At 47.3% G+C, this 22,498-nt stretch overlaps 9 protein-coding genes; 5 read left to right on the top strand and 4 right to left on the bottom strand.

Moving 5' to 3' along the window:
* Positions 1-759: 759 nt before the first annotated feature.
* On the top strand, positions 760-3,077 carry FFUJ_01979 (uncharacterized protein; the record flags this gene model as incomplete). XM_023568974.1 has 5 exons in its annotated part: positions 760-1,305; positions 1,361-1,556; positions 1,606-1,764; positions 1,816-2,085; positions 2,143-3,077. The coding sequence occupies 5 exons, from the start codon at positions 760-762 to the stop codon at positions 3,075-3,077; spliced, it is 2,106 nt and encodes a 701-aa protein (XP_023423623.1).
* A 246-nt stretch (positions 3,078-3,323) lies between these two features.
* Positions 3,324-4,403, bottom strand: FFUJ_01980 (uncharacterized protein; the record flags this gene model as incomplete). The annotated part of the gene is made up of 1 exon (XM_023568863.1): positions 3,324-4,403. The coding sequence occupies one exon, from the start codon at positions 4,401-4,403 to the stop codon at positions 3,324-3,326; it is 1,080 nt and encodes a 359-aa protein (XP_023423622.1).
* Positions 4,404-4,852: 449 nt separating this feature from the next.
* On the top strand, positions 4,853-7,471 carry FFUJ_01981 (uncharacterized protein; the record flags this gene model as incomplete). XM_023568751.1 has 3 exons in its annotated part: positions 4,853-6,152; positions 6,207-6,460; positions 6,512-7,471. 3 exons carry the CDS (start codon positions 4,853-4,855, stop codon positions 7,469-7,471), a joined length of 2,514 nt encoding a protein of 837 aa, XP_023423621.1.
* A 588-nt stretch (positions 7,472-8,059) lies between these two features.
* On the bottom strand, positions 8,060-9,844 carry FFUJ_01982 (related to 6-hydroxy-D-nicotine oxidase; the record flags this gene model as incomplete). The annotated part of the gene is made up of 1 exon (XM_023568640.1): positions 8,060-9,844. The coding sequence occupies one exon, from the start codon at positions 9,842-9,844 to the stop codon at positions 8,060-8,062; it is 1,785 nt and encodes a 594-aa protein (XP_023423620.1).
* Positions 9,845-11,880: 2,036 nt separating this feature from the next.
* FFUJ_01983 (related to acyl-CoA thiolesterase) lies at positions 11,881-13,288 on the top strand (the record flags this gene model as incomplete). XM_023568529.1 has 3 exons in its annotated part: positions 11,881-12,627; positions 12,840-12,934; positions 12,985-13,288. The coding sequence occupies 3 exons, from the start codon at positions 11,881-11,883 to the stop codon at positions 13,286-13,288; spliced, it is 1,146 nt and encodes a 381-aa protein (XP_023423619.1).
* A 204-nt stretch (positions 13,289-13,492) lies between these two features.
* On the top strand, positions 13,493-14,272 carry FFUJ_01984 (uncharacterized protein; the record flags this gene model as incomplete). The annotated part of the gene is made up of 1 exon (XM_023568418.1): positions 13,493-14,272. One exon carries the CDS (start codon positions 13,493-13,495, stop codon positions 14,270-14,272), a length of 780 nt encoding a protein of 259 aa, XP_023423618.1.
* Positions 14,273-16,796: 2,524 nt separating this feature from the next.
* On the bottom strand, positions 16,797-17,932 carry FFUJ_01985 (putative trichothecene biosynthesis gene; the record flags this gene model as incomplete). XM_023568307.1 has 2 exons in its annotated part: positions 16,797-17,703; positions 17,757-17,932. 2 exons carry the CDS (start codon positions 17,930-17,932, stop codon positions 16,797-16,799), a joined length of 1,083 nt encoding a protein of 360 aa, XP_023423617.1.
* Positions 17,933-18,339: 407 nt separating this feature from the next.
* Positions 18,340-19,827, bottom strand: FFUJ_01986 (related to immune-responsive protein 1; the record flags this gene model as incomplete). XM_023568196.1 has 3 exons in its annotated part: positions 18,340-19,267; positions 19,317-19,624; positions 19,681-19,827. The coding sequence occupies 3 exons, from the start codon at positions 19,825-19,827 to the stop codon at positions 18,340-18,342; spliced, it is 1,383 nt and encodes a 460-aa protein (XP_023423616.1).
* Positions 19,828-20,285: 458 nt separating this feature from the next.
* Positions 20,286-22,142, top strand: FFUJ_01987 (related to sugar transporter; the record flags this gene model as incomplete). XM_023568085.1 has 6 exons in its annotated part: positions 20,286-20,362; positions 20,445-20,568; positions 20,627-21,662; positions 21,708-21,736; positions 21,791-21,884; positions 21,943-22,142. The coding sequence occupies 6 exons, from the start codon at positions 20,286-20,288 to the stop codon at positions 22,140-22,142; spliced, it is 1,560 nt and encodes a 519-aa protein (XP_023423615.1).
* Positions 22,143-22,498: the final 356 nt, after the last annotated feature.

The raw sequence follows: 22,498 nt of genomic DNA, 5'->3' as shown, positions 1-22,498 counted from the left end.
TCAGATCAGGCAGAAATATGTATGCGAGACACGCCACATCACAATGCATACTTTCGTCACATTGGATGATCAGATAGCGCTCGTTTGTATCTGTAGCCCAACTGAGAATAATCGCGACACGGTCCCTTTGGGAATCGACTCTTCATTAAGTCCCGGTCTCTACAAGGGAAGCGCCAAAGGAGTCAAAAGGACTCGCCCTTGGTATAATCCACAACATCGAGATAGTGGCTCATGATTACCTCTACACGGGGCCAAGACTATTGGGCGCTTACATGCATCTGACCCTGGGTTGAAAAGAACGTCCTGGTTGGACTTGATGCCTGGTTGCTGCATAAAAGCCCGCCAAAGCTGCAAGAACCACCGGAGCTGAAAAAGAACTTTTCGTATTTGCTGACCACCTTCTGGAATGAGCTGCCTACTCTACTACAGACCAAGACCAAAACCTGTACCAGTGAAAAGAATGTAGTGAGCGGGGTAACTTTTATCATCGTCTCCACTTCGCTGGAGGGCAGAGTCTCATCCAAGTACCTACGCTAGGGCAATATTTGTGTAAGCTTACCAGCACATTCTCCCCTTGACGCGGACTCAATCTAGGTCATTCTTGAAAGTCTATTGGACAGCTTCTCAATAATCAGGCTGTGATGATCCGGTGATCCCGAGTTCCTAGTGTACCAATTACTCATTACTCTCTCTCTCTTTCTGTGTCTTTGTGTGTGTCTCTTTCTCTCGTATTCGGCATTGATTACCATCGTTTATCTCATGGGAGATAGACGGGATACGTCAAAAGGGACCAGACGACGACAGCCGTGTCTTGAGTTCATTGAAGAACGTCTTCCCGAGTTTCATGAGGCTTTTGCCAACCGTGACGTACGATTTAGCATAGCTCGGGGACGATTCGAGCCAATGAAACATAATCAAGATCCAGCCACTGGCTCCCAGCCGCCCAAGGATCATGAGCTTCCAGATATACTTCCCGAAGATAACTTGGGGGACTCTGACCGGCGACCCTTTTGGGAAGAAATGCTTCCTGAAGCGATGGAGGAGCTCAAATCTAGCCGTGACGAACCAAAGAGACTTGCCGGTACAACGCGAAGTATTCGGGGCTTGAAAGGATGGGTCGATATCGTTAATGGACTCGAAAAGGCCAGGGCAAATTACTACGACTACTCAGGGTTTATCGGATTCTGGAAACGGTCCGCACACAAAATGGCAGACAACGTTGATGACGGAAAGAGACTTCTCTCTCTTCTGCCAAACACGGACTACTCTTCAGTGATTCACTGTGTATTTGACATTGTTTTTGACGTGAGCTCAGAAGTCCCATGCCTCCCGATATCCCTCAGTGACTAACTTGATACAGGCTGCTAAAAGGACAGCCAAAATTCGAGAAGAGATTGAGTCAAGTCTTCGCCAGTTCCGAGAGAAGTTGGAGGATGTTGAGAGCATAGTTGCTGTTTACGAGAAGGAAAAAGATATCGTTGCTGCCGCCAAGAAGGTCCTTAGCTCAATGCTCCAGGCGATTGAGGATATCATCGACTACTACTGGGCGAAGAAAGGTAATTCTCATCCATGTACTCGAAGCACCACCCATTAATCCATCGGCAGGAAAGAAAATGCTTCTGTCGATGTGGCAAGCGGATAGCTACAAGGCGGATCTAACGGGCTGCCTAGAAGACCTTAATTCCAGCAGTGCAAGACTAATGGAAAAGGCCAACATCGGAAGTTTCCGCGAACTTCGATCAGTGAATATCAAAGCATCAGAAGGTATTGGTATTTCTATCTAAGGGCCAATTTACACGGCTAACTCCACGCTAGGGATCGAGAAGTTGAAACAGCTCCAGCTGGATCAGATGAAGATTATGAGGGAACAAAGAAGGCTAGCAGATGCTCAGTCAGAGATAAACAAATCGGGTCGCAAAATGGCTGCAGAACAACAAAGACTCGCCTCAGCCAACGAACGCAATGCTACTGCGAATCAACAGAACGCCGCAGCTAACATGGCCAACGCCACAACTGCGTCGAATGCCATGAATGCATTCATGCGGCTATCACAGGAGTACCTCACCAACCTGACTGCTTTGAACGGTTTGTACTCATCCCTGGACTACTTTACGAAGGTTCACTGACGTATATATGTAATAGAGCAAAAAAGACAAAACGCAAGACTAGCAGTTAAGTACACACGACTTCATACCCAGCTCGAAGCAGAGCGATCTCGCAGTCGAGACCGAAGACCTTGGGTCGGTCCAGCACGTGTATCACAAGCTCAGCTTTTACGAATTCTTAACATGAACTTGGACTTTGACCTCTCTGCCGTTGACAAAGTCGACATGGCGGAAATCTCAAGCTCAGCTGCACTCGTGAATCGCCGTGATCAAGGGAAGGCTGAGAATTTGGTTGAGAACGCACAGTTCAAGCAGTGGGTCGTCAAAACGAGCTCTACTGAACTGCTGGTTCACGGAGACATGAAGCCAAGTCGGACGAGTGTCACGCCTTTGTCGTTATTTAGTGCCGCTATTGTGCGGAACCTGCGACAGGTCGATCGTTTCTGTGCCGTTGCGTTCTTTTGCGGACAGCACACAGACCTCGATGATCCACTGATTGGCGGTATCGGACTCATCAAGAGCCTCACAGCACAGCTTCTTCGTCAGCATCACTTTGATGACGCAGACCTTGACAAAGTTGCCCAAGAAGTGAATCTTCCTTTGTTAAAGAGAGGAGTTGAGGACGTCGAGGAGCTATGCCAGCTGTTCTCTGTCCTCGTTCGTCGCTTACGCAGCGATACAACACTCTTTTGTGTGATCGACAGTGTGAATGTTTATGAAGATGAGGATATGTTGCAAGGCATGTATGTGGAGAAAGTCCTGTTTGAGATACTACAGTTGACGGGCGATCAAAGGGTCAAGACACATGTCAAGATTCTTTTCACCAGCGCTACGAACACAAACACAGTCTGGAAGGCATTCAAAGAAAAGGATGTGTTATCTATGCATGAGTCAGGCCGATTGAGTCTGGATAAGCATTTTAGCGACAGTCGTTTTGCGAAGCAGGTAAAGGGAGCTATTGAGCCATCTTAAGCCACTGGCTTGAAGTAGGAGTGTATTTCCCAGCATTACCACTGAATAATAAACTAAAAGTCAAGGTGCCTCATAATAGAGGCTCAGGGTCTACATTCTGTGCGCGAAAGGGTCGACTTTAAACTTACCAGAAATAGTTTCTTGGTGTCGGTGGAATCAGACTGCAGCGCCTATACCATTGACTATGGACAAAGTGTTCGTCCGGCTTCGCCCAGGCAATAGTTAAACAATAATTCAATGGTTATACTAACTACAGAAACCAGGTAAAGTTTCTGTCGCATTCTTGTCTGCACAAGCTATAGCCAGCGCCAGATTGTACGACTGAGCGCTTAATTCAAGCGATCGTATGCTAACGTCCAATGCTTTTTTTGCAAGCACCAGACTGGCTACACCGAACGCAATGCTCAGGATCGTAAGAATAAGCACAAGCGTAGCTACCCAGAATGTAATGTATTCCATCAGATTTCCATGATCGGGCTTGAGCCGTATCTGTGATAGCCCCTTAGGGCCATTTTCCCAATGAGCGATAAGTTCGGAAAGGTTTCGCCGCCAATAGTGATAATTTGAAAGTGCCAATGATCTTGAACGGCCATACGGAACGTCTAAGATAGTCCGCCTCTCTTTTGATAAAAGCTCGTCCGTATCCCTGCACCTAGGGAAAGGCAGTGTTAACGTATCGACTGCTTCTCTGACTAATTCTTTAGGTAAAGGTAATAAGCCAGGATTCTTCATATGGTTTCGTAAACAAATTCCGTGCTCATAAACCTTTATATGGTTATGTTCCCAGTCGATCTTCAAATGTTGTAGTAAATCGCTAGTCCAGATCACCTTCATCTCATAATATCGAATCAGGTTTGGGATGGAAAAGTCTAGGGGAATCTGGCGAGTATCTTCATCATCTAGTGGTCGCTTTGGTGGAATTCTCTGATCAAGCCACTCTCCCAGAGCATTTGATAGTGTCTTGTCTTCAGGCCATTGAAAGCAGTCAGGGGACTGGGTATTTGAGTGTTGTATATGGATCGTCAGCCACATACTAGCGGCTATGTCAACAGTGTTATATGATGCCCGAGATTGATCGGTGACAATATCGGCCTTCTTCATATGATTCGACCCTTGGACACGGCGAATTAGGTCACCAAGCTCTCCGAGAGTACGTGCAGTGTACAAAGTTGGCTTCTCTTGGATAGATAAGAACTGGTCGTCAAGATATAAGTAGTATTTGTCGTAAAGCTCGGCGTATGTGTCGAAATCCGCGCGCAGCATTCCAGGCCATATCTGAGCCAGAAGCTCGAATTTCTGGTTGTTGTGAAGTTGCCCTATGGTCATCTTGTTCGACAATCTAAAACTATAAAGAGATAGATTGGAGCGTTAGACTTGGGGAAACAATCTGAAGTTTTTAGGAGTCTACATAGTTACTAAAAAGCGGTGTGCTAAGTCTGCTAGCTGCATGAGGGAACCAATACCTGATTGCAGCGGCTTGCCAATGATCTCAGAATGTCTCAGCATGATATGACTTTTGCGGCTGTTTCAGCTCAAGGACAAAACAAAGTATAAAAATATTATCGTCTGCAATTTCGGCCAGTTCCTGACATGCTCTCTCAATTGAATTGGGTTTTCATTGGTTTGTTCCTTCGACACCCCAAATCCTTCTTATTATAATTCCTTTGGTACGTGCCCTCTTGCCACTGGATGCTAGGCATGCGCTACAGTTCTGCATCGACGAAGCCGATGTGTTCAGAATGAATGCTACAGCGACGGCTACTCGAATACACACCATGTCTATTCCACAGCAATACCTAGTTCCTTCTCCGGATGAGCCTCTGATACTCCCTTTCGAGAAAACGAGCTTTTCAAGGCCACGCCTTTGTAGGAGTATTTGTTTCTCAGCCAAAAATATCTGGTATTCGAACAATTACTGCGATGGAGATGATCAGTACGACAGTCTCTTCGTAAGGGCGAGAGAAACCAAGATACTCCTGATGCCGGAATTAAATCGGATATGGGCTACTGCTTCCTTTTGGGCATGGGACCCCTTTGGCAAGACCAGTGTGGCTGACGCAAGTCTTACGGTTGAATTGCGAATGGCGGGGTATCCAAAGGATGAGAACGGAGTAAAAACTATCGCCCTCTACCCAACTATCTGGCTCAGGACTGCGGACAAGGTTGTCAGAGCAAGTGACCCCTGGAAGGAGATCGAGGCTATTGTCAAGAGATTGAGACTAGATTCCCCCCAGAACGCCAAGATATACGTGGAGGGGGGTGGAAGAATTAGCGATGACAGTGTCTCCGTTGCTAGAGAGTACCTGACTTTGGACAAAGGCATCACCTTTCGCAGTGGCGAGACCCTATACATTCATGTCCTAGCTAAGCCGGAGGGGAGCTCTGCTTGTGGCCTACTTTGTCTCATTACAATCATAAAGGATGAGGCAGTCTTGGAGCAGAACATATCACGAATTGGTGGGCTGGTTACTTATATTCTACCCAGGCAAGCCGTAACGTCCGGTCATGTTATGACCCGATATTTTCTCAAGTTCTGCACTCTCAATTCTTCCTCAGATGCCTTGCCAGCACACCCCAAGTCAGAAGAAACTGAAGAGGATGGCGAAAGCGACGATGAGGTGGTTGAAAATTACGAAAACGATCACGACCCAGAACAGTCACTCGGTTACGTTGACGTCACTGGATCAACAGATTGGCTTTCTGTCACACCCTCGGATACCATCAACTTCATTGTCCAACTCGTCAAAGGCACAGCCCAAACATCAGGGTGGAGTATTGAAACATCGCGGCAGATACCAGCGGACTTTGCTCTGCTATCTGATATAGCTGACTGGGAACGTGACAACTACTACGTCGACCCTCCAGTGCAGGGAATACAATCCAATGCGCCAATGAGAGAGAGAAAGTGGGTGTCTGGGTATACCAACGATGAGTCTTTAAAAGCAGGCGAAGTCCTTATAGTGGTTGATGAAGAGTCAGACAGCCTCGTTGCATCCCTTCAGCCTGCCCGGATACCTCTCATAATTAGCGGGTCAACACTTTGGACTCGAAAACTCCGTTTAGAGGCACCACTGGGTAAATAAATACATCCGACTTTTGGTTTAAAGCTAATGCGCTTCAAAAATGTAGCCCCCGGCACATCTGGATCCTGGGTGGTTGATAGAAAAACGGGAGCATTGTGCGGGTCAATCATCGTCGTTTATGACGGTGAGCCATTCGCGCTTATGATCACCGCCGAAGCCCTTTTTTCCGATATCAAAAGTTACTCTAGCATTACCATGGATGATGCAAAGTTTCCAGCAGTTTCTGAGCCATTGTGGAGCGAAACGCAAGACACCCAACCAGTCCTTGCAAAGCAAATTCCTAAACAGTTATCTCTAGAGGTTGGTAACGCTCGAGAAAACTATGAACAAAGAAGTTGACAAAAGAGTAAGGTTGATAGTATAACCGATGACCAAGAAAGTGACGCTAGTTGGTCACCTCAGAGCAGTTGTACCACCTCTCTTACATCCAGCATCTTTGTATCTGTAGTGATCAACGGCCGAACGTACCAAGACGCAGACGCCCGGTACTGGGCACCAAAAGACCAGCTATCTCTTGATATGATGGAAGTTCTTTATTACGCAACCTTTCTCGCCCTTGAAAGCAAACTCTATCTTGCACCGCTTGACACAAGTCACGTCAGCAACGTTCTTGACATTGGGACAGGTACAGGGTTATGGGCTATTGATTTCGCTGATGACTTTCCTGAAGCAAACGTTACTGGCACGGATATCTCACCGATACAGCCATCCTTTGTTCCGCCGAACCTTCAGCTTGAAATCGATGATTTCACGAAAGAATGGACTTTCGAGACCCAAAGAGACTTTATTCATATGCGATTTCTAGGTGGAAGTGTTTCCGACTGGCGCCATCTATATGAAAGCGCGTACAGAGCCACTAAACCTGGAGGTTGGATTGAGACTCATGAGTTCAATCCGGTATTTCAAAGCCAAAATGAGTCTATTGTCGATGGCAGCGCGATAGCGACGTGGGGTACTATCTTCGAAGAAGGCTGCAAGCAGCTCGGTACTTCCTTCATTCCACTTCCTTCAGACGTCCAAATGAAACATCTTGAGGCAGTCGGCTTTGTTGACATTCAATCTCGGATTATCAAGGTGCCAATTGGAAATTGGCCTAAGGAGCGAGCCTTGAAGGACATCGGGAGTCTTGCGAAAATGAGTATTACTGGAGATATACAAGGATGGATTGGTTTTATGACTTATGTTTGTCGTTGGGAGAACTCCGATATAAGGGATTACTGCGTGCAATTGAGCAAAGAGCTTGCATCCACGACGGCACAATTATTTTATTACCAGCAGGTCGTGTGGGGTCGAAAGCCTAAGGATTTTTGAAAAAATTAGAGATTTTGTTTATTTATTTATCTCTTTCCCTTTTTTCTTTCTCTTATATACAGGTCAAACCATTATCCGTATCTATCTGGGGCCCGCCCTACTAAGGCTGACTAGTTTCTTAATAAGCTTCTTAGGACTGTCATCATTGCATTTATTTCTTCGCTTTCCCAAGGGATGGAAATCTAGATGATGAGGGTATCAAGGTTGGCAACCTGACACCGACAGGCTTGTTCTCTATTATGTATAGCATTGGCGCGTGCGTTGGCTCTAACCAGGTCTATGTTATGAACCTGGTCAGAAGCCTTGGCCCAAGGCTGATGCGGTATACTTTTAGATATGAAACTGAATCATGGACTGCTGGGGACCATTCCTTTTACTCAGTAGTCCTCGGTCAACAGCTCATCACAAGCTAGATCAACGGACAGTACAAAAATGTTCCAGGCACAAGCATTTTAGTGGTAGTCGCTTTGCGAAGCAGGTCTGAGGGGCTATTGATGACTTGTTAAGCCATCAAATCAAATAAGAATTGTGTTGACTGACGACTCTAAACTCATGAGCCCATGACTACTTTCACCAGTCCTAACTACTCTAGCTACCTAAACTAACTATAGGGCTACCGCTAGCCGGGTTAAAGGTATCCCAAGATATGCATGCAGACACGCCCGCGGCTTCACGTGGGTTAACAAACCCCTCGACAGCAGGATTACTGCTGGGAGGTAGAGGGGGAGCTGCGAACTCCATCACAGTGCCCTTAGACTCAACGTGAGGTCCAACCTGGACTCCATGAGGCCACTGGAAGATATTACCTTTATCCCAGTATGCCTTGATGCTCTGTAACTCCTCTCGATTAACACCATAGTATGCCTTTTCGTATGTGTCTTTGTCGAGTGTTGCATCCGGGAAGTTGACATACACACCAAGCCCATCCATAGAATATCCTCTCAATGCCTTATTGAACTCTGCAAGGAACAGCCTCATCTTCGTCTCTAACCACTTATCTTTCCACTCAATCATGATATATGTGTGATAGACGCACCCACGCCAAGGATAAGCCGAGTCGTGAGGGCCCTTCTCACTGGCTTTGCCGCCGGAATGAATCCAAGTGACTCTGATTGAGCCTTCTTCGCCTTTGAAGTCTGTTTTGAAATCTTGTAGCTTTGTCTTCAGAGTCTTGATTATCTCGGAAATATTCTCTTTGACGCTTGCCTCGGTGAAGGAAAAAGAAGTGTAGATCCTGAACATCGCATTTGAAGGCAGGGCTTTCTGGGTTTCTTCTGACCACTGAGCTACAAGAGTCTCGTGGAGAAAAAGGGTTGAGTTCTCCTGCAGAGTACGATCCTTGAGCTCTTCTGCCAGTGACTTGTTTTTGTTGTCAATCTTGTCTTTCTCATCAACCTTGCCGCAATCTCCGAGACGTTCATCGACCTCTTTGTCAAAGTCTGTCTCTAGCCCATTATAGTAGACCAAAAGTCGAACAGAGGGATCAACGCGGGCATCTTTGAGGTCCATCAGCCAACTGCTGTCAATCGTCATGTTGTTGGTCCAACTAGCAGTGTAGAACTTTATCATCGCTTCTGTAAAAGCGGTCTGATACTTGGAGTCATGGGGAGGTGCCCAGGTGTAGACTCCTGCAACAACATAATCGTGGTGCAGTTCTTGAACCTTCAGCTTGAGCTGGGTGACTATTCCGAAGTTATTGCCGCCTGCACCACAAAGAGCCCAGAAGAGTCTTTTCTTTTCGGGGTCACTGTCATTGGGGCTGACTTGGACGATTCCATGGTCTGCAGTGACAATGCGAGCCTCAAGAAGCGTGTCGCTCCCCAGGCCAAAACTTCGAGTAAAAGGTGCGAGTCCTCCACCCAGAGTGAAACCGCTGACTCCAACGCTAGGACAACGCCCTCCATTGATGACCAATTTATCATGATGGTCGTTGATCAGTTCGTGATAAGCATGAGCCCAGAGCGCGCCTGCATCCATGGTGATGGTCATGTTGTTCTTGTTGGCAATGTCGAGGTCGACGCGTTTCATATTGACAAGATCAATCGAGATACCGTTGTTGATAGAAGAGAACCCAGCGTATGAGTGGCCTCCATTCTTGATTCGTATAGGTAGGCCTACTGTCTTAGCTTGGTGAACAACGATGCGAACATGAGATTCATGCTCGGGTTGGATGACACATCCTGGTCTGTCAAAGCGATAGAGAAGGTTCGAGTTTGCAACAGATTTCTCGTACTCGAGATCTCCGGGAGTGTAAACTGGGATCTTCTTCCCTCTGAAGAACCCCACTTGTTGCATACAGAGCTCGAGGAGACGTCTCTGTTTCTCTTTCTCCTCCTTGCTTAATTCAGGTAGTCCAGGTCTTTGAGAGGCCATTGTGTTAGCTGTAGTGCGAAACGAAGTTCTTGTAAATATATTCAATATTGAAAGGAAAGATCAATAAGTTGCTTGGTCTGCCTTCTTGGACTCAGGAAGAGTCAAAGATGAGCTTTTATAGGTGGTTCAGAAGGCCGAGTAGCGCTCTGCAGGCATATCCAACGCTAGCCGCTTCATGAGCTACACGGAGACTGTCGCATATATCACATTCCATCACATACATCACAATCAATGTCTCAGCTTCCATCCACACGAACGACAATATGCAGCCGCGCTTGTGAGGGTTTGCCTCTATACAGAATCTTGGCTCCCAGCGCTAGTGAATATGCGCAGGTCAATAGTCTGGTCTAGACGTCGCCATCTTTCCAGCAGACCAATAGGAGTAATACGATGAGTTCCGGAGGAGTCCCACTCAGCCAGCCCGGTTTTACCTCTTTCATCAACCCCTCACTTTTCAGCTAGCCACAATCAATTATAATCACCACACAGAACCTAGCTGCCAGAAAGGGCCGGTCCGTAGTGAACTAGAAAAGCCTCGATACGGAAAGTTGACATACACATGGAACTCAAGGAGTCCACGGTGTGGCATACGAGGCAAGGCGCGGCATTTAGCGTCAGTCTTAGGACAAAGGTAAACAAGGACCGCAACGAAGTTATGTTTGGGCAGGGCGACAGCTCGTAAACCGTAAGGTCGTTAGTGAATCTTTTTACTCGGGTCATAAGCTAGCTAGGCCTCGCAAATATACCGCCACCACAGTAGCATTGAGGAAAGATTGATGGTGTTACCTTCTGGATTCCCATTAGAAAGAAAATAGGACCAGAGCTCTAAAGCAAATCCTTATAAGAGAGGCCGGTTGTCCTCAAAAGTAAAATACTTTTCATCAGGATGGCTGCACGCATCAAGACTCTCATTTTGGATTACGACCCAGACATTCTCTCTTCAAGGACACGCCAGGTATGGGCGTTTCCCAAAAGAACACGATTCGCACTACTTGCTTTTAGAAGTTTTAGATTGCATTGAAAGGAGCCGGGGTGGTAAATCCCTTCACTACGCCATCGAACCGAGAATGACAGGATGGGTATTGAAATACCGCTCTTAAGGCGACTTGGAAGAAAAGGATAATAAGTTTCGCATTCAAGAACATGTGCTGGATATGCAAATGAGCTGTTAAAAAAAGTAATCCTCTACGACCTCTGTATACGGAAATTGTCGCTACAAGGTTTGCAGAGAGGGCGAACGATAGGCAGATGTCTTTGCGACTTGGACCTTGTGGTTTTTTTACTACAATCTATTCCATTATTTCCAAGCGAGGTAGATGTCGTGAAAGGCCCCATATGGGCGAGTTCTGTCAATAGTGGACACAGTGGGAGGGATGTTCCTTATCGATCCACTATCAAAAGTCTGCTGTCAGGAGGTAGAGGGGAATGCGGGGTTGAAGCCACGGATTCCCACTCTAGCCGCGGCAAGTTTTGATTTCCTTATGGGGAAAAACAAGATCAATAGATCCGTTGTGAGGTTGTTCTCGGGGCCATTACTACAAAATAAGGTTAAAAAACCAATTCAATATCAATAGGCAAATCTGTTCCCCCAGATACGGTACACCACACGGCCCGTGGCTACGACGCGCAGTAGCTTGCCCATCTGCTTAAGTAAAGACCTTAAGCAAAGTTGATTTGTCCTGTCCCATCCACCGGAGTATCCCAGTCGTTTGATGCACGCACACGCTCACGAAGAGCACCCTTGTCAAGAATGGTAGCTCATTTAGACGCGACCCGTCCGCCCGGACTGTCGAAAGTGGAAGGTTTATTCCAGCTAGAAAGGATCGAAAGAGTAAGCTGTCAAATGATATTTTCCTTCTGGACTCATCAAAAGTGGAATAGACTGCTAAATGCGTGTTTGTACTAGGATGTTCTCAAAACGACCAGTGGCCTTTGGCATCCTCCTGGAGGAAGAGGACTTTATGGAGGGTGCGTATTCTTTTATATCCCCAACGATCAAATCGGCCAAGAGTTGATTGTGACTATGCAGAGTTATCATGTCGCAAAGTTTGATAGCGGCAAAACAGACCGTTGGTGAAGACTTTGTCTGTCATTCCCTGCAGAGCCAATTCTTTCTCCTTGGAAGCGATAAATCCCCAGTCACCTATTCAGTCGCGAGAGTTCGAGAAGGGCGCTCTTATGCTACAAGAACAGTCCACGCAACCCAGGAAGGAAAATGCATCCATCTTGCTGTGGTATCGTTCGCCCGAACGCCTTCCAAAAAGCCTCAGCACATTCACCATGCCTCAGGAATGGCAGCGGTCGGGAAACCACCGGCAGAAGAACGACATATGTGTCAAAAGCAGGGCATCGACGCAATTGCTCCAGATATGTTAGCCGTCAGCTTTGGAGATGATAGCACTCCACCACAGGATAGAGTATTGCGGTGTTGGATCCGTGCACGAGAAGATATCCTTCATGCTGATGACATTACGGTACATCAAGCCGTCCTGGTTTTCCTATCTGATTGGCTTGCAATAGCAACAGCCCCATATGCCCACGGTTACTTCCGATTTCCGGAATCGATCGCGGAAAGCGTTAAATCATCGATTTTAGTAGGGACAGAAATTGGGATGTTATCCACTCTCAATCATTCTATCTGCTTTCACTCATCATCAAGCATACGAGCCGACGAATGGATGCTAGTCGAGGTCAACTGCCCCTGGGCAGGTGATGAAAGATGTTTGGCTATTGCAAAGGTGTTTACAAAAGATGGTGCCTTGCTTGCGAGCTACACTCAAGAAGTAAGTATGCCTAGTGCACCCTGTAAGATAATAATTAATGTAACTTAGGGAATTTTGAGATTAAGGCAAAATGAGAATAGATTATAATTTATAAGTTAAGTTCTTATGAGTTAATACATATTTTATAAATCTTAATCGCAAAGAACACGGCCAGAGTTATCTGTGGAGGTAGCCTTGCAAAGGACGCTTTATCAGAACTACATTTCTCGCAGTCACGAATGCCCCACCTTTGCCTACTCTCCCCAGAGTTAGAAGACGCAAAAACCATTCTTTACACTACAGCGGATATGATCAAGGTACTTGGATCGTTTATGTCTGAGGATGATTCGTAGCTTCCCAATGATGTGCAAGAAACAGAGAAGCGCCTCGACTACTCGAACAAGATCTCGCGGCCCCCATCATAGCTGCAACAACTGGCTTGGCTCAGTTATACGTGTCATTTCTCATCGACAAGGAAATGAGGTCTGGGAATTTTGACAAAGCGAGTCTTTACTCTAGGGTATATGAGACAGGGGCGATGCGCCAGATTCTGGCGACATTTACAGCATCGGGCCCCGGCGGAGATGTTACACGAGCAGTCAAGCCGCAGTTGTGGAGTTCGCCAGAGAACTGGGAGGGCACAATATGGCATGCTTTGGCGCAAATGAAGAGGCCTGGTTGAGGTGGGAGGGACTAAGTTCTGTGTGCTAATTTAAGCTATCAGCCACAAGTTAACACTATTGCCACTTGAAGTTCCTGCGAGTATAACCTTAATTTGGGGTTATATAATGAGTACTCAAGTCCATCGTTGACCTCTTAATTTCCTGCCCTCCATATTTCCGTCATGCATTCGATCTTTGTGTCAACAAACTCAGCAACCCCCGTCATGTCTCTCCCACCCCCAGATAATCTTTTCACGATCGAGTCTCAGCCCACTCGCACCATGGTATTCTTCGATCTTGACAACACATTGTTCAATCACCAGCAATCTACCTACTACGCCATGTCCGCCGTACGCATTTTACTCCCGCTTCCTCGTGAAATCCCGCTGGACGTGCTTGTCGACAAATACAACGAAGCCCTTGATCTCGTTTATAACCAATATCTCCGAAATGAAATAGCACACGAAGACCAGGATTCAGTAAAGGTCAAGCTCTTTTTTAAGAGTTTACACCTTGAAGAACCGGACTCCAAATGTATCGCGCGGTTTCGGAGTGTATACAAAAGAACATACAGGGGGAAACGAAAGGCTATGCCCGGAAGCATCGAGACCTTGAGAAGCCTTCGGAAGAATGGCTATCGCACTGCTATCATCACAAACGGCCCGACCGAAATTCAGATAGAAAAGGCTAAAGCCATTGGCGTCTTCGATCTCGTTGACTGCGTCATCACATCACAAGAAGCTGGCCATCCTAAGCCTGATGTCAGGATCTTCCAGTATGCTTTGGAAAAACTGGATGTGAAACCAGATGACGCGCATATGGTTGGCGATTCTGTCGAGGCTGACATCAAGGGTGCTCTCGATGCCCAAATATCGCCTATCTTGTATTCCCCCGGTTCTAACAGCTCCTTGAAACTTCTATTTGGAAAGGAAATTCCGGTTATCCGTCAATTCGATCAGCTACCTATGGTTCTGGAACCCCCGTTAGATTCCGGCTTGGACTGAGCTTCCCTACACCAAGGCAGATGAGGATCTTGTTATGCCGGTGGAGGCTACATAGAATTTAGTAGGGCTCTGTGATCATTATAGCCTAATCTCAATATGAACAATCACGGGGTTTAGCTCTATATAGCAGGACTACGGCGTTTCACCGGGGTGACGCGCTATTATCCCGCACTCGACTGACAGATTGAGCTTCTATCACGAATTCGACAACACCGCTGCATGCTGGCTCAGGATCCTTTAGCAGGAGGCCTTGGATAACCCGCTGAGAAAATGAAGGGGTCCTTTTTAGTGATTGCGAGTCAACTTGCTCTGGTTGCAACTGATAGCAGAGAAGTATAGAGAACGAACTACGATTTCCGTTTGATACCAGTTCATGCTTATATGAGCACACTTAGAGCACATTTGTGAACTCTTCTAGCTCTATAAATATGCATTATGGACTTCTACACTAAGGTCACTAACTGAGTTATCAAAAAAGCTCATTATTATATCGACAATAACAGGCACATCTCTATTCAGAGACAGACATTTATTAATTAACATATCTTTATTGGGCTATTTATATATTACGCTCTAAAAGCGTAAGTCGATGTAGCCTTTCTAGGATGCTGGCTCCGTATGTCTTTTCAGGATGAATGTCATCAAGTTTAACTATCAATTATTATTCTCAGCCGCTCTCTATACGCAGCTTTCATTCTGCCATAGCTGTCGCCATACTAAGCCCCAGCCGTCTTAACCTTCCTGCAACCTAAATTGAGATTATAATCCCATGGGTTTGTGGATAAAGACTGACCTGTTGATCGTAATGCCCCGGAATGCGCTGGCAGCATGTTGACTGGTGGCGCTTAGAACCCCTCAGTCATCACAGTCAGTGGCTGAAACATCTGACCAAGAGTGGCTTGAAGGAGTTGCAAACAAGACAACAACGCTAGAATACAAGATACAGACCCCTCTATTGCTTGCATTAGACGCCGGAATGGAAGGTGGAGAGAGGGTTATGAACGCTCTGCTAACACAAGACATCCCCAAGAACTTGTTTCAGATAGCTCTGCACCTTGCAGCAGCAAAGCTCCTGGGGGACGACAGATTAGTCGAGTTATGCGTGAAGAAAATGTCAAAGCTATTGCGTCCACTTGCACAGTCTTTGGAGGGAAAGACCTGGCCCGAGGACTGGGAAGAATGTCTGAGCCTGTGGTGTGATTATGCCAAGGTTTATGAGATTGAATAGGTAAAAGAAAGAATCGAGACCGCTTCTCATCGGCTTAAGGAGACTAAGAGCTGGCTGAAGAGCAAGAAATGGTGAATATGGTTGCTATAAATTTGTTGCCCTAGATACCTATGGGTCTTTTCCTGGCAAAAGATTGCTCATAGTGTTATTTTATTTTGTCCCCTATTCCATCGCCGACTGAGGAAGTATGGGACGAATGAAGCCATGTGCGTAAGCATGAGTGATATCATGAGGAGACTGAAGCCTTTTCCCCTAGCCGTGGTATGGAATGATGTTGCACTGGCTCCCAGAAACCGAAGGACAATAGTATGTAACTGCCTGGTAAAGGGATTAGCATTGGTCTCCTGACTAACCCTTAGGCTGTTGGAGAACTGACATTATTCCGGATGTAGCTATTCCAAGCACAGCCACTGCAGCAATTGAGGTTAGAAGCCGGCAATGAGCCTCCAATGGTGCCGTCTGGCTGGCATGCCGATGCGACAGAGGCCAGAGATGCCGAAGCAATTGCAGCGATGAGAGAAGTGAAGCGCATTGTTAGATTGAGTAGAACTGAAGAAGGCGGAGTTTAGATCTTGTGAATACTCTTAGAAGAAATGATGCCAGTAGTGATTGATGTGATATATATCTAATTCTGAAACGGGGATCCACATCGTTGAGTTACCAGTTACTCGTAATCACGGCTCTTTCAAACTGTATTTTACCACAGGACTGATATTAATGGTGGTTTATGGGCCCATCAATCTATGTAAGTTTCGAAGCTCCGCGGACGACGTATGTTGGTCCGCCGAGGTTACGCCAATGCTTGTGGCGAGGTATGGCACATGTTCTCCATTGCCTCTTTGCTGCAAATTGGTTTAAGTTGCCTCCCCACTTTCCTCATTTGCCGAATCGCAGTCAAGTTCTACGTAATACAATATCTCAAGATGGAGAGGGCTAGTATTAGTGGTCTCTGATTACTATGATGATACTGGATCTACTTGCGATTATTTACCCACAGAACCCAACATTATGCACACTACGTACTGAGCTGGAGTCTGAGGTAGTGGAAAGAGGGCAACAACATGCAACACAATATCAGTTGATCTGGAGTAGGTAGCTCTAGCTTAACAACCGAGTTCAGGTACCGCTTCGACTCTTTGTGGGCCGTGCTAGCCGACAAGGTTTTCGTATAAAGAGATCAGCCCTGTAACCACTCCAATCATTGTCCACCAGTGGGGAAGTAAGCGAGAGACTACTACTATGACATCCGAGGTCTACCCACTATTCTGAATTCATGAATGGCTACGGAGTACACCGCTATATATCAAATCCGTTTGCCCTAAGCAGGGAGTCAACCGAGTCCGTGATATCCCGCAGCGCAAAGTCAGTCCTGTTACCCGCCATCGTAGGATTGACCTTGTTGTCATAGAACAGCACGCTTGAATAAATGCGATCGCCAAGCTCATGCGCAGAAGTCTGACTGATAGCCGAGGCAGGCTCCAACTTCCTGTCAATACTCTCTATGAAGCCCAAGAAATTGGCAGTTCTCCAGCTATCCTTCGAGCTAAACACAGAGACACCGCAGGTATTCTTTGCAATGACATCTTCTGCCATCAACATAACCTTTCCGCCGTAACGGTGAGGTAGGCTTAGGGAGCTTCCACCAGAGAAATTGTGATAATTTGTCTGTGGGATAACAACTGGTGAGTGATGGCCACCGTGAATAGTGAACTTGGCGAGCTGATGGTTGGTATTGTCGCTGACGATCAGAGTGTCATCGACTCTAACCACTCCTCCGAACCCAAAAGAGCGTGGAGGAGTGGTTGGCTCGCGGACGTAGAAAGGTGAGACTCTATCCTCGCAGTCAATGTGAAGAAGACTGGATGGATAAGCACCATTGACATAAAGATCTCCAGAAAGACCATTATCAATGTCAAGAAAAGCCCCGTACTGGCCCTTGGTGACAGCAGTTAGGTTGATCTTCTTGGTTGCAAAAGTGTTGAGATTGACTTTGACAACAAAGTTATCGCCGCTCACGTCGTTTCCCGCGCTTAAAAAGAAAGAAGCGGCCTCTACGACGGCAGACAGGACATTGTTTGTGGGGTCGATGATAGTCCCAGAGAGTCTTTTGTCTAGGCTGTGGGTTATTCCAGGGATAGAGATAATCCGCTCCATTGATGAGCTGTAGGGATCCCAGACGGCGATGCTCGCGTTGTAGATCGAGCTGTGACGAACTATTAGGCTTAAACTGGCCACTACACGCCATGGAGCGCATACCTGAGGTACAGAACGCAGCGCTGATCATCCCATCGAAAGAAGGACGGATAGAGTTGGAATTGATTGTGGAATAGGATATCGCCAGAAATCGGACGGCACTTCGAAGTTGTGTGCTTCGAAGCAGAGGCTGTTAAAATCCAGGACGCAACCAATGAGAAAAGTACACTGCACTTCATAGTGAACTATTGAATCTAGCGTCGATTCACAGCTGTATAGTGTGGATTTTAGATATGTTGATAATGTTTCAGACTTAGGACCTCCCCACAGAGTAGAAGAAATGGGAGTTATATACGGAGTGCTTTGTATGTTGAGCGTAAAATTTCGGAAAGACCGGAATACTAAACTTTAAACGTGCGTCACCGACATCAAGCAGCGAATGTCAGTACTTGATATCAATTACCAGCCCCCGCCCCCTGCATAATGCATGATCTGCGAAATGAGTCTGCCGGAACTCTATTATCTACCGAAACTATTGCGCTCAGACGGCAAATGGAGACGTTCACTTAGCGGTGAAGAACACGGGCTGATGTTCCCTTAGGCATTGATGAAAGAGGCCCTGCCGCTATGAATACGTCTCCAGCAGCTACAGATGCTTTACAAGTTCCCGGATATCATCCACAGCATCCAGCGCCCAGCACCGTTGGCTCACTGCTTCAGCGTCACGTATTGAAACGCTCTTGCATCCATCAATGAACTTCTCCTGCAGTTTCACGTCGCTCAGAGGATTTGAGCGACTGCCAACAGCATGGTCGACGAACTTTGTCAATACCTCTCCGCTTTTCAGCGCAACAGTGACGCTTGCCGAGTCTGCTGCAATACTAGTATCGATATTCGCCGTAATGCGATCGCGAATAGTAATGACCGCAGGATCGAGTACGACATTGTCTTCGTACTCCAGTGGCGTGACTCTGCCAAGGAGGAGTCCGCATGCACCACTATGGTAGACGCTGAACTTTGCCTCCAGGCCATCCTTTGGAGTTTTCTTCCCGGTAAGTTCCAGGACAAGAGGGTGTACTTGCGCCGTGACAGACTCGATCTGCGCTGGGGTGTGTCCCTCTCTCGTCAGTTCCGCGTGTATTTGTGTGCAAGCGTCGATGACAGGGTGTATGACAATTCCACACGGAAAGGGTTTGAAACTATTCCTCAGAATCTCCCAGCGGCCTGTGTTATCATGAGCTAAGCCGTCCTCATTCTCAGTGCTGAGCCAACGATCTAGGCTTTGAAGCGCGTTTGGCTTATTGGCGCCGACAACTGCAGCCCAGCCACGTTTCGCCTCCAGTGCACCTTGACTGCTAGAGTAGCCCCCTTCAGCCATGACAGCAGCTACAAGGCCGTTTTGAGCAGCGCGCCCAACGTGGAATGATTTGCAGTGTGAACCGAACATCTCTCGAAGGCCAGTGACTTGGGTAGCTGCGAGACCGATTGCATGAGTAGTCTTTGCTGGAGATAGCTCTAAGACCTTTGAGACTGCAACAGCCGCGCCGATCGAACCGACGGTAGAGGTAATGTGCCTTGAGAGTTGTAAGTTGGTGTAATAGACATGAACATGCATACACCTACCAGCCAACATCGTAGTGTTCCGGCCAGACAGCAAGTCCAGCCTTACATTCAGCTTCTATACCAGCCACGAGAGCAGTGATGAATTGCTTCCCTGAGATACCGCCTCTCCACTCGGCAACAGCAAGAAGAGCGCTCGCAACAGGTCCAGTGGGATGGATAATGGTGTCGAGGTGCGTGTCGTCGTAATCATGGACGTGCGATGCTATGCCATTGATCAACGCCGCATGCTGAGCATCTAAACGTGAAGATCCCTGATATCCAAGGAGAGATGCTGTAGGTGGGCCGAAGAAGGGTGACATTGTTTGGTGCTGCCGGCAAGTAGCCTATGTTAGCTATTGTTTGGCTAAGTAGGTGTTGAGCTTACGGCGATCGTTGTAGCTTCGTGCTGACTACCTGCTATGGTACAACCAACCCAGTTGTAAAAGCTTCGAATAGCTGCACGGGTCACATCTTCCGGAAGGTCCGAGTACCGGAGGTTGTGAGACCAGGTGGCGAGGCGTCGAGTAGCCATTGCAGCGATGCAGCTGAGGATAGCCAATGTATTCAATTAATAAATAAATTTATATCGAAGAAATGGTCCAATTGTAAAAAAGCAGGATTGGAACTATCACTGCTTATATTGACCTGGTAGGTAGCTCGTTGGCTGTTCCGACGTCATCGGTTGTTCCGTCGGCTCAGCCGATCGTTCGGGTGCCGATCCACCCGCAACAATGTCTGTCGGTTGAGCCGACTGACTAACAAGACCACTGATGCGTTATGGCTAATACAGCACCGCAGGCTGTCAAGAGACCCAAATTGCCATTAGTCTGCGAGAGAATGGGTTGGATCTTTGCTATGATAAAAGGCGACACATTTCCCCAGTTCCCCAGATTCTGACAAACATTTCTCCACAGTCTACTTGGTCGCCCTACCTTAGCTCTTGTTTCTCAAGTCAGCTAAACTTGCAAGAATTTTTCATCTAGGGAAAAGATGAGTTTCTTTGGACTTCGAGGGAGGAAACTCCAGATGGCCCAGATCTGGGCGGTCATTCTGCCGTGTTATCTCTTGTAAGTCAGTCAAGCTTTTGAACGCACACGAATGAGTTTGCTGGAGCATGGTAACAGCTGACTAGTTTGTTTCGATTTGCAGATTTGGTTATAACAACTCTATCGCTGGAGGCTTTCTCAGTCTTCCGTCGTGGGTCGAAACCTTTCCTGCTCTCGACACCGTGCACACCAAAGGGGCTATCAAAGACCATAACTCGACCCTCCAAGTACGCCGCTTACCTCCCTCCATTTCGGAACTATTTTACTGACTTAGTTTCTTAAAAGGGAACAGTCGTGGCCATGTACACCCTGGGCTGTCTCTTCGGCTGTCTCAGCTGCATCTGGCTAGGCGACAAGCTCGGCCGGAAGAAGACCATCATTTTCGGCGCCTTGGTCAACACAATAGGCGCAGCTCTCCAAGCCTCCTCCTACTCGCTGCCGCAACTCATAATCGGGCGACTGGTTTCTGGATACGGTTTCGGTCACATTACAGCTACAGCTCCCAACTGGCAGGCAGAGTGTTCTGGCGCTGCCCATCGCGGTGCAGCGGTGATGCTCGAAGGCTTGTTCATCTCCCTTGGCCTGGCCATCGGAGGCTGGACGAATCTGGGCATGTCCTTCCATCACGGCTCTGTCACTTTCCGATTCCCAGTGGCCCTATCCGGGGTGTTTTCCATCATCATTATGCTTACTACACCGTTGCTCCCGGAATCACCACGCTGGCTGACCAAGAAGGGCCGGCTCGACCGCGCAAGAGAAGTTCTAGCCGATTTGACAGACACGGACGCAAATTCCGTTCAGGTGCGAGAGGCAATCCGCGAAATCGAGACATCCCTGGCCCTCGCAGGAGAAGCCAAGCTCAAGGACATTTTCACCAACGGCCCTCTCCGCCTTTTACACCGCATGTGTCTCGCCTGCGCGGCGCAATGCTTCCAGCAAATGAGCGGCATCAACGCCCTTGCCTTCTACCAAGCCAAGATCTTCGAGGACTATCTTGGTCAAACTCCGAGGGCGGCAAAGATCATCGCTGCTTCGGTCTTTACCTGGCAGACCATCTGCTCGCCCATTGGTGTCTTGACAGTGGACAGGTTCGGGCGTCGCAAACTGATGATGGTGTCGTCTTTGGGGATGGGTGTTTGTATGGCTGTTGTTGCGGGCGGATCATCGCAGCCGGGGAACACGGCTTCGGTGGGAGTTGCGGCGGCCTTCATATTCCTTTTCTCGCTATTCTTTCCTACTGGGTTTCTTGGACTTACGTTTCTGTATGCTGCTGAGATCTCACCACTCAGTCATCGAGTGCCCATCACCGCCATGTCAACTGGTAGGTTCATCATTCTCAATCAGATTCGTATCTCTTGCTAACTAGTATTGGCCACCGCATGGCTATTCAACTTTGTAAGTCTGATTACCTGCATCTGATAAATCAAGGCCTAACTCTGGGGTTCATAGGTTGTTGCAGAAATTACTCCCATTGGACTGGCTACTCTTAAGTACAGATACTACATCATCTACGCTGCCATCAACATATGTCTCACTTTCCCCAGTAAGTCCACTATGTCATTTGTTTGTTGTAGCTAGCGAGTTCTGATTGTCTCCCCCAGGCGTATTCTTCTTCTTCCCTGAGACCAGCGGCCTTCACTTGGAAGAGGTCGACGCCATCTTCTTGGACAGTAGCAATATATTTGAAACAGTTTCTATTGCCAGATATAGTCGATCAGCTAATCACAGAAGTAACATTGACAATGGGAGGGAAGAGAAACAGGAAGTGGCTCAAATTGAGAAAGGGTCGCCAGCACCTTAAGACATTAGAGAGGTCCAGGTGCTGCAGGGCGTGGTTAGGGAGCTGAATTGCCTTTAATATTGTAGATATAGCACTTTATTATAACCATTATAAAATTAAACGCTTTACATTGGGCCATATATAGCTATATACCCGAGTCGACACCGCCAGTGCTCACCACCTAGATTGTAGTCACTAGAGGCATTGAGATCTCATTCTGCTCGGCATATCCACAAGATGTTATGAGCAATCAATTAAAGGCATGTTGTAGAGCCTGATAACATATTCACAAGTCTGATATGCAAATTCATGCTGACTCTTTCTCAAACCAACCGCCCAGTCCACCAAGTAGCATGAGGTCAGATAGGCACTAACAT

Source organism: Fusarium fujikuroi, chromosome FFUJ_chr01 (genome assembly GCF_900079805.1).
Source record: "Fusarium fujikuroi IMI 58289 draft genome, chromosome FFUJ_chr01".
Lineage (NCBI taxonomy): Eukaryota > Fungi > Ascomycota > Sordariomycetes > Hypocreales > Nectriaceae > Fusarium > Fusarium fujikuroi.
Note: the sequence above shows the minus strand (reverse complement) of the source record. Positions and strands in the feature narration are given on the sequence as shown.